Genomic DNA, 15132 nt, shown 5'->3' on the forward strand with positions numbered 1-15132 from the left:
CAAAGACCTGCGAGAACATCTCGCTGCAGATGGTGTATCTGTACATCGTTCTACAATTCAGAGCAATTTGCACAAAGAACATCTGTATGGCAGGGTGATGAGAAAGAAGCCCTTTTTGCACTCGCACCACAAACAGAGTCTCTTGTTGTATGCCAATGCTCATTTAGACAAGCCAGATTCATTTTGGAACAAAGTGCTTTGGACTGATGAGACACAAATTGAGTTATTTGGTCAGATCAAAAAGCGCTTTGCATGGTGGAAGAAGAACACCGCATTCCAAGAAAAACACCTGCTACCTCCTGTCAAATGTGGTGGAGGTTCCATCATGCTGTGGGGCTGTGTGGCCAGTTCAGGGACTGGGGCCCTTGTTAAAGTCGAGGGTTGGAGGAATTCAACCCAATATCAACAAATTCTTCAGGATAATGTTCAAGCATCAGTCACAAAGTTGAAGTTACGCAGGGGTTGGATATTCTAATAAGACAATGACCCAAAACACAGTTCAAAATCTACAAAGGCATTCATGCAGAGGGAGAAGTACAATGTTCTGGAATGGCCGTCACAGTCCCCTAACTTGAATATCATCGAAAATCTATGGGATGATTTGAAGCAGGCTGTCCATCAAATTGAACTGAACTGGAGAGATTTTGTATGGAAGAATGGGGTCAGAAATACCTCCATCCAGAATCCAGACACTCATGACAGGCTATAGGAGGACAGCGTCGAGAGGCGTCTGTTAGATTAGCAAAAGGAGGCTCAACTAAGTATTGATGTCATATCTCTGTTGAGGTGCCCAAATTTATGCACCTGTCTAATTTTGTTATGATGCAGATTGCATATTTTCTGTTAATCCAATAAACTTCATGTCACTGCTGAAATCCTACTGTGTCCATAAGGCATGTCAGATATTAAAAGGAATTTGCTACTTTGAAAGCTCAGCCAATGAGAAACAAAAATCCAAAGAATTAAGAGGGGTTCCCAAACTTTTTCATATGACTGTATACGGAGTCTTGGTGTCTGTGGGGTATTGCGCTGGCATAGCCTCAGTTTTCTGTGTTTTATTCATTTTAACATTGTGTTACCTCCCTTTTTATTTCGGCAGGAGTTAGAGGAAGAAGTTAATTCTCTGTCTGATGTCCCGTTTCTGTTTTTTTTTGGTTTGTGTAAGAATAAAGAATTGGACCCAGTTGACTGCTGACTGCCTTTTCTTTCATCCCACGTGACACACAATGCAGGGGGCAAGCAGGAAGTGTCATGTAGCGACCACAGTGCGGCTGAGCAAGAGTAGAAACCCGGCTGGGCACTGGGGTCTTGAGGGGGTCTTCCTTCAGCTCCACTGGCTGAAAGAGCTTTTCTTTAATTCCAAAGCCTTGAGTTTATGTCCTACTGTTGTCTCAGGGAGGACATGTGGAGGGTGAGAGGAGGGTGTTGATCTGAGCCAGGGGTCTCCAAGTACCGTCCTGGAGCACTACAGTGGCTGCCCATTTTCATTCTAATGCTTTTCTTAATTAGTGAACAGTTTTTGCTGCTAATTAACTCCTTTTCCATTCATTTTAACAGACTTGTTTTTTAAGATTCCATCCTCTGAATTGCTTCATTTTTTCCTTAAATGGCAGCAAAACAGAAATGAGATGTGAAGCGAGCCAACAGATGACCACCTATGTCAGGACCTCAGATTCCAACCAGTCTTAATCAGAAATCCATTCTTGTTGTTAATTAAACCCGTTATTAAATTCCATTGCTTGTTTGTGCTCTCATTCTGCCACAATCACATTTCCAAAACCGTTCCTCTGACCACCATCAAAATTTTTACAGACCTGAGCAGATCAGCATTACCGAGACCTTCACCTTTCTTTATTTTCTGATGTTGTATGCCGTGTTGTCTCGTTTTGCCTCTCACTATTATTTGGCTGCCGTCACACATGTGCACATGGGATGCAGCTGAAGGGCCTGAACAAGAGTAATTCCACGCCAGACCAGGGGGTGGCGGTGTGCGCTGATTCTTTTTCTCACTTTCCTGCAGATCGGTCACAGGAAATTCCTCCTGAACCCGATGACATCACTTCCGGTTCCAGGCCCTTTGATGACGTCACTTCTGGTCCCGAACCTATGGAGGAGGACCCTTCCGTTTCCACCCTAGATTACCTCATTTCCTTTGCTGGCCTTTAAAGCCACCATCTTTCATCTATAGCATCAGTTCTGTCTTGAATTCCGATCTGTGCACATGTGTGCCATAACTCATAACCTTTTGCAGCCATGGAGCAACCTTTTTATGACTCTTTGGTCTGCTTTGTGTGACGCTGCTAATTAGGGAAACAAGAAACAATGAAGGGGTCTGAGTCTTAAATTGCAAGTCAACTAAAATTAAGGCAAAAAAAAAAAAAAACCCAATGAATCAGCAACACTAACTCACTTATTAAGAAGAGAGTTAGAATGAAAACCTTCAGCCACAGTAACACTCCAGGACTGGCGTTGCAGACCCCTGCTCTGAGGAAATCTGTCAGCAGAATCAAATAGTTCAATTACCCGGATTTGCTCAGTGGGCTGGTGAGGCTGAGTGAGAATGGGAGGGAGGAGAGTTGAGGGTTTGGGGGTCTCACAGATGTGACCAAAAGGGCCTCACGTTGATTGGGTAAGCATGTCATGTCGCTCACTGGCTATCCCGCTAGAAAATGGGTCAGCACATGTTGGGCACGTCGGAGCGCACAGCAGAGCAAGAGGGTACTCACTTTACTTCAGCTTGGATTGCACTCATAATTATTTGCTTCAGATGGGCAAAGCTGTAATGACAAAGGACATGAAGAAGAGAAAATGTGACGAGGCAGTGAGATGGCTTGTGCGATGAAGAAAGCGACCTCACAAATAACATAGCTTTCGTTTGTGCCCCCCGCACCATTTTCTATACAACACAATTTATTTTTTGTACAGCCCAAAATCACACAGGAAGTGCTGCAATGGGCTTTAACGGGCCCTGCCTCTTGACAGCCCCCCTTGACTCTCTAAGAAGACAAGGAAAAACTCCCCCCCCAAAAAAAAAAAATCCTAGTAGGGAAAAAATGGAAGAAACCTCGAGAAAAGCAGTTCAAAGAGAGACCCCTTTCCAGGTAGGTTGGGCGTGCAGTGGGTATCAAAAGAAGGGGGTTAATACAATACAATACACAGAACAGAACAAATCCTCAATACAGTATAAAAATAAAAAGAAGTACTTCTAAATCAGCTAGTGACGGACACGACGGTGTCAGTGGCCAATCGCAATTTACCAGTGCTGACTTCGCCAACTTGGCCCCCTCGTTCAGGCTTAGTACTCAAAAAAGCAACCCCACCGATCCGCTCCTAATGTCCTAACAGTTCTTATCGATCATATGTGAAATCTCGGGTGTTTGTGTTGGTGTGCAATAAGATGGAGGCCTTGGGGTTTGGGGGGGCTTGAACCCCCCCGGCCCAAGTTCAAAGGCCTTCCTTCTCCACTGTTGCCACACAATACAGAATCCTTCCTGGTTGTATTTGAAAGAGAGAGCCTTGCACGTTTGAATGCCACATGTCGCAGAGTGAGGGGGGAACCGGGGGGCTTTGGGAATGGAATGTGACTCTCGGCTCTGTGCATTCAGAGAGCAACAAGATATTCCTGCATAACCATTGTGGAAAGTTTTCCTGCAGTGACAAAAGAGAAATACGAGTTTGAATTGACTGATGGCTAATGCCACTTTTCACTCGGGCAAACATTCCTGTATCTCTTTGAACAGCAGCAGGACCACCGCATCACTGAGCAGCCTTTCTTCAACGCCATTAGCATCTCACACATGGCATATCATGACTGGAATATTTTAATAAGATAGACTCGAGACAGATGAAAAAAAAAAGAAAGGAAGGCTGACAGACATTACAGGTAGCTCATATTGTCCAAGATCAAGCTAACAAACAGAGCTAACGAAGAGAAAGCAGGGGTCCAGGGGAGAATGCTGGCCCCTGATAAATCCAAGAATAGTGTCCTGTTTATTTGTAAAGGAAGCTCACCTACCTGGTCAAAATTGTCCAGAGCTGCATGCAGGTTGGCCAGCATGCCAGTGGGGGGCTCGTTGGTGATCTTGATGGAGTTTTCCAGGATGCCCTGTGGAATGGCATGCTCCTGGGGGGTGGGCGCAGGCTCTGCACTGATAAACACGCGGTAGTCAGGGTGGCTCCCATCGCCATATCTCTCTAGCAGCTTCTCAAGCGTGCACAGCCACTTTTCCACTAAGTGAATATTCTAGAAAAGAAACAGAAATTTGAATTTCCTTACTGCGAGTATGGCTCTTGTAATCAGCAGTCATTCAGAATGGTCATATTTAGGGAAGGAGCACAGGACAAGAACTCATTTTCTCAGTCTGCAGTAGAAAAAAGGACCAGTGTCTGTCATCAGTGTGTACTCGCTGTAGGCACGTTTGTTCCGTACCAGCCCCAAGCACGATTGACACTGCCCCACTGGCCTGCACTCACACTGCGCTTTAACGTTCAGGGCCCGGCCACTCTTTCGTCATCACCATGCGACTTCATGTAAAGCCAAAACAAGATCTGTACACGGAGCGACAGCGTGCAGGTCAGAATGATTTGACTTATTTTGTGCTTTTTTACAGTCGTGTAGGGCAGGATAACATATTACCCTCTTACAGATTTAGCGAGCGTGCCGCGCAGCGCTTTTGCTGTTAATCGCGCTGGACGTACGAGAAGATGTTTATGGAGGTGCTTTCTCTTAGTAGAGTTCTACGAGGGACGTTCAAAAAGTTTCCGCACTTTTTTTTTTAACTCCATTTATTCAGAATTTCAAAATCAAATGACATCACTTTTGTACATCGTCACCTTCCTTGGTGAGGCAATTTTCCCAGCTTTTTAATGCCATCAGCAAAAATTCTTCTGTTTTCGCAAATCAGTTCCGTTGTTCTTTCTTCATTCCTCGTGGTCGTGGCTGTAGCTGGACGTCCGGAGCGCTCTGCATCTGTCGCTAGTGCGGCCATTTTCGAACATTTCAATCCACTCCTAGACGACTGACTCTACGAGAGAGAGAACTTTACACCAATATTGAGCACACATGTGGAGATGAATTTAGCACACCTTCTGCTATTAAAAAGTGTGAATGACAAAACGCTGGTCCTCTTTGGTGCAATTTTTAAGTTTGGCAGCCATGTTCACCACAGGGCGCAACTCTTATACAGTAGAACCTCTGATCACGAACGTTCCCAAACACGTACAAATCAGGTTACGATCAAAAAGTTTGCATCTGTTCACGACCACACGCTCTGGTGGCGAACAAAAACACTGGCGGCCAGTTTCCCTACGGGCGTTCGTTTCCAACCCGCTATAACTTAATGATAGGGTCACGGGGGTCTGCCGGAGCCACTCCCAGCCAACACAGAGAGCAAGGCAGGAACAAACCCCGGGTAGGGCTCCAGCACACACACACAAACACAATTTAGAATCGCCAATGCACCTAACCTGCATGTCTTTGGACTGTGGGAGGAAACCCACGGGGAGAACATGCAAACTCCATACAGGGAGGACCCGGGAAGTGAACCCGGGTCTCCTAACTGCGAGGCAGCAGTGCTACCCACTGCACCACCATGCCGTCCCCAATGATTTCCTATTTTCTTTTGTTTGCGTATACAGGGCCTAACAAAGCAGCTGATGTTGCAAAAGGAGTTACAGTGTGTTATAATACATTTTTCTTTAATATTGATGTCACTATATCTGGACAACACTGTTAAAGGATCCATTCACATGTGCATGCTAAGTTTTGCACACTGGGGCTCAGCAGTTAGAATTGCCAACCAAGCATTGGATAGCCAAAGACAACTGGAGGATTGTATAGTCAGCCTAAACACAGAATAGTATTTCTGTCCTCTGTCAGTACAAAATCTTCTTTCCTTGTTGGGAGAATGAGAACCGGCATGTAGGCATTGTGCTATTTCTGTATTTTGTGGAGGAGCAGTTCAGTCCTTACCTGCCCTTGTTTGGAGACAGAGAAGACCAGCAAGTCAAGCAGAACAGTATAAAAGGCTCGGACAACAGCCAAACCCTTTGAAGCTGCTCGGAACTCCATCCGAAAACCCTCTCAGCGTGGTGACGAAAAAATGGCAGACTGCGTAGATCCAGACTCCCACACCTGGAAAAAAAGTCTGTCATACAGTACAGGGCAAAAGTTTGGACCCACCTCCTCATTCAATGTGTTTTCTTTATTTTCATGACCATTTACATTGGTAGATTCTCACTGAAGGCATCAAAACTATGAATGAACGCATGCGGAGTTATGTACTTAACGAAAAAAGGTGAAGTAACTGAAAACATGTTTTATATTCTAGTTTCTTCAAAATAGCCAGCCTTTGCTCTGATTACTGCTTTGCACACTCTTGGCATTCTCTCGATGAGCTTCAACAGGTAGTCACCTGAAATGGTTTTCACTTCACAGGTGTGGCTTATCAGGGTTATTTAGTGGAATTTCTTGCTTTATCAATGGGGTTGGGACCAGCAGTTGTGTTGTGCAGAAGTCAGGTTAGTTGGACGATCATAGGGGCAGCAGTAGCTCAGTCGGTAAAACGGGTTGTCCAGCAATCAGAGGGTCGCAGGTTAGATCCTGGCTCCCGGCATGAGAATGCAGCTGTTGTGTCCTTGGGCAAGACACTTAACCTACCTTGCCTGCTGGTGGTGGTCGGAAGGATTGGTGGCGCCAGTGTTCGGCAGCCTCACTTCTGTCAGTGTGCCCCAGGGCAGCTGTGGCTGCATAGTAGCTTATCATCACCAGCGTATGAATGTATGGGTGAATGACTGTTGTGTTGTAAAGCGCCTAGGGGGGTTCTTGAACTCTAGTTAGGCGCTATATCAAATACAGGCCATTTACCATTTATTTTTCAACAGGACAATGACCCCAAACACACCTCCAGGCTGCTATTTGACCAAGAAGGAGAGTGATGGAGTGCTGTGAATGGTCATGAAAATAAAGAAAACACATTGAATGAGGAGGTGGGTCCAAACTTTTGGCCTGTACTGTATGCTTCCCGTCTGTAACTGCGTCAACCGCCAATAAATGTAAGCTAAAGTATATTTTTCTAATGTGATTCTTATACCCCCGTAATCACGATGGGAGGGATATCGCCTTTTCTGTCATATTACTATATTGTTTAGTTACTTAATGTGCAGCAATTTCAAAAGAACACATTTCCGGAAAGCTAATGCCTCCAAAGGAAACACAGTGTTAACCAAGCAGAGGCCTCAAGTGCTGGAAGAGGTGGAAAAACTGTTGCTAGTGTGTTGGAACGAGAAGCAACTTGCAGGGGGTAGCGTAAGCGAGGTCGATGTTATGCGAGAAAGCCAGGAAGATTCATGGCGATTTGCTGAAAAAAAAATCCTTCTTCAAATGGCGAAGGTGAGGCATTTAAAGCCAGTAGAGGATGGTTTGGAAAGTTTCGCAAGAGAAGTGGCAATTAATTTTTTTTTCCCTCTGCTTAAAACTCGTAAAAAGAAGTGTTTACAGCGAGCGGTTTGTAAGGGTCTAGCGCCAACTCTTACAACAATAGTTTTCTCTGTTGTTCAAAGTTTTCTCAGTGTTATTCAATGCTTTTACATTTAGTTTACTATTACACTGTGCATTCTGTGGTATAATTAACTATTTTTATGCTTAAAATATATATTTACATACAATTTGTACGGTCTGGAACGGATTAATTGTATTTACATACAATCTTATGAGGAAATTACGTTCGGGTCGCAACCAAATTGCGTCACGTCCAGAGTTTTGGGATGAATTACGGTCGTGACCAGAGGTACCATTGTACTAAACTGCTAGAGCAGCCGGCTTGCCAGAAAGAACTAGTCACATGACACTCTCAGACACGACCGATCACTACTCCTCCCACTTTCTAAACATCCCTCGTATATTTTCTCTTTTGTATTTTTAATATGTAGCCTTTTGTCAGAAGGCCTCAAATCCCATAGTTTATAACGCATTGTACAAGGTGCGCACAAAGTCCGTATACCCCTATCTTTAGGAGCATTTACAGGAATAACCATGACAATTTGGTTCCTGTGGACATCAGCCCAAGTCTTCCCGGTATTTCGAGGTGTGTTTCCGACATCATGTCTGGTGCTGCCACCTGCTGCCGCTCAAGAAATCGCAACAACGTGGCGATCGTTTCAAGACAAAGCGATGGGTGACACAAGTGTTTTCACAATCGAGAGCGCTTGGTGGCCACTGTGTGGGTTCATGAGCGGCCTGTTCCTGGGAAATCGATCAAAAATGTCATGGATGACTTTGTTGTGTGTTTTGGGAAGGCATCGCCGACAAAGAGGACGTTGTTGCAGTGGGAGAAAAAGGCTTTTGCAACGGGCAGCGTCCGAGATGCGCTGCGAAGTGGAAGACCATCCACAAGGCACGAAACGTGTGCAGATGTGGCAGAGCCTTTCCAACGATCCCCAATGAAATCCACTCGCAAACGTGCTGCTGAGTCGGGAATAGCGGAATCGACAAAGCGAAAACACATCAAACAGGACTTGCAAATGAAATGTTGCCGTCCATTGCACATTAACGAGTTATCAGATGCCGACTTGGACAGACGTCAGGAAGCGTGTGATCTGATGCTGCACCAATTTCCAACAAATGCTGAGAAGGTTATGTTCTGTGACGAGTGTGCAATTTATTGCATCTCCCGCAATCGAAACGTGTGTTTTTTCTGGGGAAAAGAAAATCCACATTTCTTTGAAGAAATTGAGCATAACCCACCACATGTGATCATCTGAAACATGCGGTTCGCGCAGCGTTCCAGAAAGTCACCCCGCAAATGTTGCAGAACATGAGCAGGGGAACCTGGCGGCGCATTCGGCTGTGCAGAGATCATGCAGATGTTTTGGATTCCTAAGAGGTAACCTTTAGCTTTCAAAATCCTCCAAAAGATAGGGGTATACGGACTTTGTGCGCACCCTGTACTTTGTAACTTCTCCCTACCTTCACTTCTACATGTATAACCTCAGGCAATTACACAGAGTAAAAGACATGCAGAAGTTAAGTTACAACTTTAAATAATGTACTATTGATGATATTTGTAAAATAATAAGAATAAGTGAAGTACATTTGAATATTGGCAACATTACAACCTGATAAAAGTTAATGTGTAGTTTCAGGTGGCACACGGACTTGCTAGGTACTTTAAATGTCTCTAGTTAAGCTCTCTTCAGAACAGGCCGCATGCCTGGCTCAATATGGCTGCCGAGTTGTGCTTCTCAGTGTGGTCTTCATGATGGTGTGAGAGAGAGAGGGAGGGGTAAAGCAACCCAATTTATACATTCTTTGTCTAAATCATTAAACACCAATAGGGCATCGTGCAACAGAATGGCCTCTGATTCAAACCAATCACAAACAGCCAAACTCCAGACCAATGGGGGCACACAATACCTTTCACACCTGCCCCCAAAACCAGAGAGTCAATCACTTGCCAAAGTGGTTTTAGGCCCTCCACCCAGACCCTGTCATAAAATGACAAAGACTCAGTCCTACCAACTGGTGGGCGGGATTCTGAAACATCAAACCATTGCTGTTCTTATCAATGATATAACACTAATGTCTAAGTTACAAATAAAGACATACAAAATATTTACCAACTTATATACGAAATATCACACCACAGCAGGAGGCAAATGATGTTAAGGGAAGAATTTGCAGCTTTTCATGCCAACTACAATTCACATTCATCTATAAGTTGAAAATGAAAGCCTGTGAAAACTCAAATGGCATCGAATGAAATCTGACTTGTCACATCATTGACGTCATGTCTGTTTTCTGTGCTTGGGCACGTTTGGCGATCACAGTGTTCCTGAATCCTACTGAACAGTGCCCAGGCCCACCTCTTCCAAGAGGACAAGGGGCACAGTACGGATGGACTAGTACGGTGCATTCACACTAGTCAAATGAATTGGACTTTTTGGGGTTACTCGTGGACAAATGTGATTGGGCACGGAACAAATTGCTAGTGTGAGTACACCCAAAGGATTCTCTTCTTTTTGTTGAATTTTGCCCCTCTGTGTCAAGTCAACCCCATTTTTTCATACGTATTTGAAGGAGTGAAGTGAAGGAAAGGAAGGGAATCTTACAAAGCTTAAATAGAAAACAAACTCACTCAGAATGGTATGACGGATGTCTGGAATGGATTGGGTATAATTACTGAACTCGACCAATCCAGGGCTGAGGTGCTAGAAGGGGATGTAGACAAAGCTAATACCCTGAACCAATTTTTTAATAGATTTTTCCCTCCCACTGCCACCTTCTTACAATGACCAGTCTCCCCACAGCAACTCCTACCACGTCAGCTGGAATGGCCAGTGACAAGTCCACCTCTGACCATCAGAGTGGACTGTCCATAACTAAAGAAGTTACACACAGGAAACGCTGCAGGACCAGATGGTGTCAGTCCTCGAGTTCTTAAGGCCTGTGCTGACCAACTTTGTGGTGTCGTCTGTCTGCTGTTCAGTCTGACCCTAAGGCTTCAGAAAGTACCTCTGCTGTCGAAAACATCCTGCATTGTTCCTGTTCGAAAGAAGGCAGACACTTCTTTACCTAATGGCTACAAACCAGAGGTGTTTACATCCCAGATCAAGAAGACCTGCGAGAGACTGGGCCTGGACTACATGAGTCCTCTTATGGTAAACTACCTGGACCCACTGCACTTTGCCTATCTGACAAAGATTGGGGTGGAGGATACGATTATCTGCCTGCTCCACAAGGCTTATTATCACAAAGCTGGCAGCGCTGTAAGGATGAGGTTATTTATCTTGATTTTAAGAAAGCATTTGATAAGGCGCCACATGAGAAAAGAAGTGGGAGTTCAGGGTGTACTGTGTACATGGGGGCAGAATTGGCTGAGACACGGGAAGCAGAGGGTGATGGTGAGAGGAACCTCATTAGAATTGGCCGATGTTAAGAGTGGTGACCAGCAGGGGGCAGTGCTTGGGCTGCTGCTATTTTAAATAAATATATAAATGATTTAGGTAGAAATATAAGGAACAAGATACTTAAGTTTGCAAATGATGACAAAATAGGTGGACTGGCAGATAATTTGGAATCCATTAAATCATTACAAAAGAACTTGGACAGCAGACAGGCTTGGGCAGATTTGTGGATGATGAAATTTGATGTGAGTAAATGTAAAGAATTACATGTAGGAGGTAAAAATGTGAGGTTTGAATACACAATGTGAGATCTAAAAATCGAGAGTACACCTCATGAGAAGGATTTAGGAGTCGTAGTGGATTCAACGCTATCAACTTCCAGAAAACATTCAGAAGCCATTAAGAAGGCTAACAGAATGTCAGGTTATATAGCGCCTTGATGTGTGGAGTACAAGTCACAGGAGGTTCTGCTCAAGTTTTATAACACACTGGTGAGGCCTCATCTAGAGTACTGGGTGCAGTTTTGGTCTCCAGGCTACAAAAAGGACATAGCAGCACAAGAGAAGGTCCAGAGAAGAGCGACGAGGCTGATTCAGGGCTACAGGGGATGAGTTAGGAGGAAAGATTAAAAGAGCTGAGCCTTCACAGTTTAAGGAAAAGAAGATGAAGAGGAAACCTGACTGGTGTTTAAAATGATGAAGGGAATTAGTCCAGTGGATCGAGATGGTGACTTTAAAATGAGTTCATCAAGAACACGGGACACAGCTGGAAACTTGTGAAGGGTAAACTTCACACAAACATTAGGGAGTTTTCTTTACACAAAGAACCACAGACACTTGGAATAAGGGACCAAATAGTGAGGTAGACAATAGGACTTTAGGGACCTGCAGAACTCAAGTTGGTGTTCTTTTTAGAAGAATTAAGTGGGTAGGACAGGAGAGCTTTGTTAGGCCAAATGACCTGCTCTCGTCCAGATTGTTCTAATGCTCTAATGTGTACCCTCCTACTCATTTTACTTTTCTGTTACATCTTCAGCTCTCTCGAGGGTGTGCAGTCCACCTAGCAAGTTAAGTGACAAGCGTTATCTTGGTAAAGCCAGGTAGCAATGGAGGAGCAATGGAGCAAATATTTTTCTGGTGCCCACGGTCCTTATTGAAACCCCCGTGGCAAGTGGTGCTGTAATACCCACTGGTAAAAAGGACATTCAGCTGGCACTCTTACCTGAAGTATGACCCAGTGGCCCAATCTTGATGCCTTTTTCATGGCGACCTCGGCTACTGCCTCCTGACCTTGACCCAGGGACACATTATGAAGCTTTCCGAAGTCGATGGTGAAGCCCAGTTTCTTACCTAATTAGAAACATAAAGAACACATCTGAAAATGTCGCACTTTACAAAGAGGCAGTGCTTGCTAAAAATCCCTCATCACACCATGCCCATCAATGATGTCCACCACCCTTAGTCCTATGACTGATTTTCATAATAATTTTGTAATATTTCCACACATTTAGAATTTAATAAATAATTCCCTTTTTTCCTTCCATTCTTAAATTGCTCTGGGGATGTGCGACTTTTCCTGGGGGGAAGCTTTTCGCAGTTCAGGACTGTGAGCTGCAACACGGTGGTTGACGGCATTGCCCTTCTTAGGTGAGATCTGCGGAGGACCATTAGAAACTGCTCCGGTTGGCAGCCAATGGAGGGTCAGACCACCAAAATGAAACCAACATGGAAGAAGTAATCAGGAGGAATGGCTGATCTGTGTGGCAGTTTCAACTAAGCTGAAGAAAGCAGTGAGATGCTATCAATGCAGAGGGAAAAGGCAGAAACGACACGCCTGCTGATGCTTGGACAAGTCTAATGAGATGGCCACTTGCACGACTTTTTTTAAGAGACTGTCCATACGCCTGGTTTTCCAATTTCAGAGGGTGAGATTAAAAAGTTTCTTTCACTTTCGGGATAGCGCCGTCTTCAGTTGTCCTCCGGTCCTTTCAAATCTATGTTTCATCTTCTAATGTTTCCCCTCCTCTCATGGACAATTAAACATTGGACTCTTAAGTCTGGACACGTGTGGAGATACGTCTGTCTCGAGTGTTCTGTTTAGATTTATGTATATATATGTGCCTTTCCTGATCGGGGACGTCTTTTGTTCTTTAAGGTCGTATTGAGAGTTTTATGTTTATTTGGGGGATTGTTGGTATGGGCCATCCTTTATAGTTAAAAGTGGGGATTTGTTGTGTTTTGGAGGGGGTTGTTTATGTAATTGGGGGCGGGACATTCCCCAAGGGGCAGCTAAAAGTGACTTTATTTAGTTGATGCTTTTGTGTAAACCAAACGTGTGTCATTGCTCCACTAAAATATATCTCTATATTGTCACAAACGTGCACATGAGAAGCAGCTAAAGGGCTTGAATGACGGCAATTCCACGTCAGACCAGAGGGTGGCGGAGTGCACTAACCCTTTCTATGTTTCCTCATTAGACCAGTTACAGGAAATTCTGCCTGGCTCCGATGACATCACTTCCTGTTCCGGGCGTGATGACTTCACGTCCAGTTCTGGACTGGCTAACCTCATTTTCAGTTCCAACTCTGCTGGCTTCACCTCATCTGCACCAACCATAAAAACCCCCATTTTGTATCCTGCTAATCAGGTCTGTCTTGAACTCTCGTGTCTACGATCTCACAAATCTTTTCTTTTTTGAACTTACATTATAGGGGGTGGTTTTTGTTTTCTATCTTTGCTTTACATCATTGTTGGGCAACCAGTGCGCTGTGGAATTTTCTAGGGGCGCCGTGAAAACGTTTGTAAAATATTTAAAATTGCTAATGTTTTTGAACTTTTGGTTGATTAAAAAGATAATGTTTAAAAAAAATATTTTATGTTGGAAAAAGATAACGGAACACTTATGGCAATGAAGTCTAAGAAACGCGAGAGACTTCAAATGATTGACAAGGAAATGCGCGTCTGTCTTGATTGATCCTCGCATCAATCTCATATGTGCTGAAAAACAATCTCAACGTTCACATTAATTAAATTTAAGATTTATCCTTTGATTCCTTTATTAATAAAATGTCTTTCAATCTTGTAAAATTAACTGTTTTTATTGCCGATTGTCCATAGATTGTGTCGTCACGACTTTATTTATGGGCAGTCCCTCAGGTGCGCTGCGAAAGAAAATTTTTGGACAACTCGAAAAAGGTTGCCTTTCACTGCTTTACATCAAGCTTTGGAAGGAGAAGTTGGGGAACAACCAGGTCTACTGAGCTAACGAGAACTTAACAAATTAATCGCCAATGTAGCATTTCTTTCTTTGAGTTTAGGGAAAATCATTACAAGTTTATCTATCAAGTAGGCCTAACGCAGATGTCATTTGTCTTCAACTTCCTACTGTTCCTAACTTCTCTTTCGATTTGTCATCATGCTTTGCTTGCTGATTATTTTCAGTCTTTTGTGTTCTGACTTTTGCCTGTCCCTCATCACAGATCTCCCTGACATGACATCTCCTGGCCTTTCTGGCTCCTCACAATACAAAAATTTCTGGAGATGCTGTCTCTACACAGTTGAGGTTTGAAGAGGTAAAACTTGTAGTTAGCATGAACATGTTAGAGAGGCACGAAGAACCGAGAGAACATGTCAACTCAGAGCTCATAATGGGCTAAAATGGGAAGCATCACTGTGAGGTAGAATGAGAAGCACTGAAACGATCAAACCAAAAATGAAACTCAGCACAAAACGCAAACACTGCCAGATTCTATTAATGAACTTTGCATCACTGGAACTGCCTTCAGATTGTTTGAGTCCTACCTTTGGGGCAGATCCTGACGGGGAGATATTTCAAGGGTACACCAGGCAAGCAGTGGGGTGCTCCAAGAATTGGTGTTGAGCCCTCTCCTCTCGTCTCATCTCCTCTCCTCTATTCTCCTCTCCACTCATGTCCTTTCTTCTCCTCTCCTCTTCTCTCCTTTCCTCTCCTCTCATCTCCTCTCCACTCGCCTCCTTTCGTCTAGTCTCCTATCCTCTATTCTCCTCTCCTCTTGTCTCCTCTCCTCTCCTCTCCACTCATCTCCTCTCTTCTCTTCTTCTTTCTTCTCCTCTTGTCTCGTCTCATCTCCTTTCCTCTCATCAAGTCTCCTTTCCTCTCCTCTTCTCTCCATACACCTCCTCACCAGGTTCTATCATCCAGTCCCATGGTTATTCCTATCAATGTTATGCTGATGATACACAGCTATACCTG

The 15132-nt window shown here is 44.1% G+C and overlaps 1 protein-coding gene across 1 annotated transcript in view; it reads right to left on the reverse strand.

The window, feature by feature from the left end:
• LOC120530679 (dynein heavy chain 11, axonemal-like) overlaps nucleotides 1–15132 on the reverse strand; it is a 645801-nt gene that overhangs the window by 79709 nt on the left and 550960 nt on the right. Inside the window, 2 exon segments of the mRNA XM_039755100.1 lie at nucleotides 4016–4243; nucleotides 12124–12251. Coding sequence (XP_039611034.1) covers nucleotides 4016–4243; nucleotides 12124–12251 — 356 coding nt within the window.

The sequence above is a fragment of the Polypterus senegalus genome, chromosome 6, assembly GCF_016835505.1.
Source record: "Polypterus senegalus isolate Bchr_013 chromosome 6, ASM1683550v1, whole genome shotgun sequence".
NCBI classification, from domain to species: domain Eukaryota; kingdom Metazoa; phylum Chordata; class Cladistia; order Polypteriformes; family Polypteridae; genus Polypterus; species Polypterus senegalus.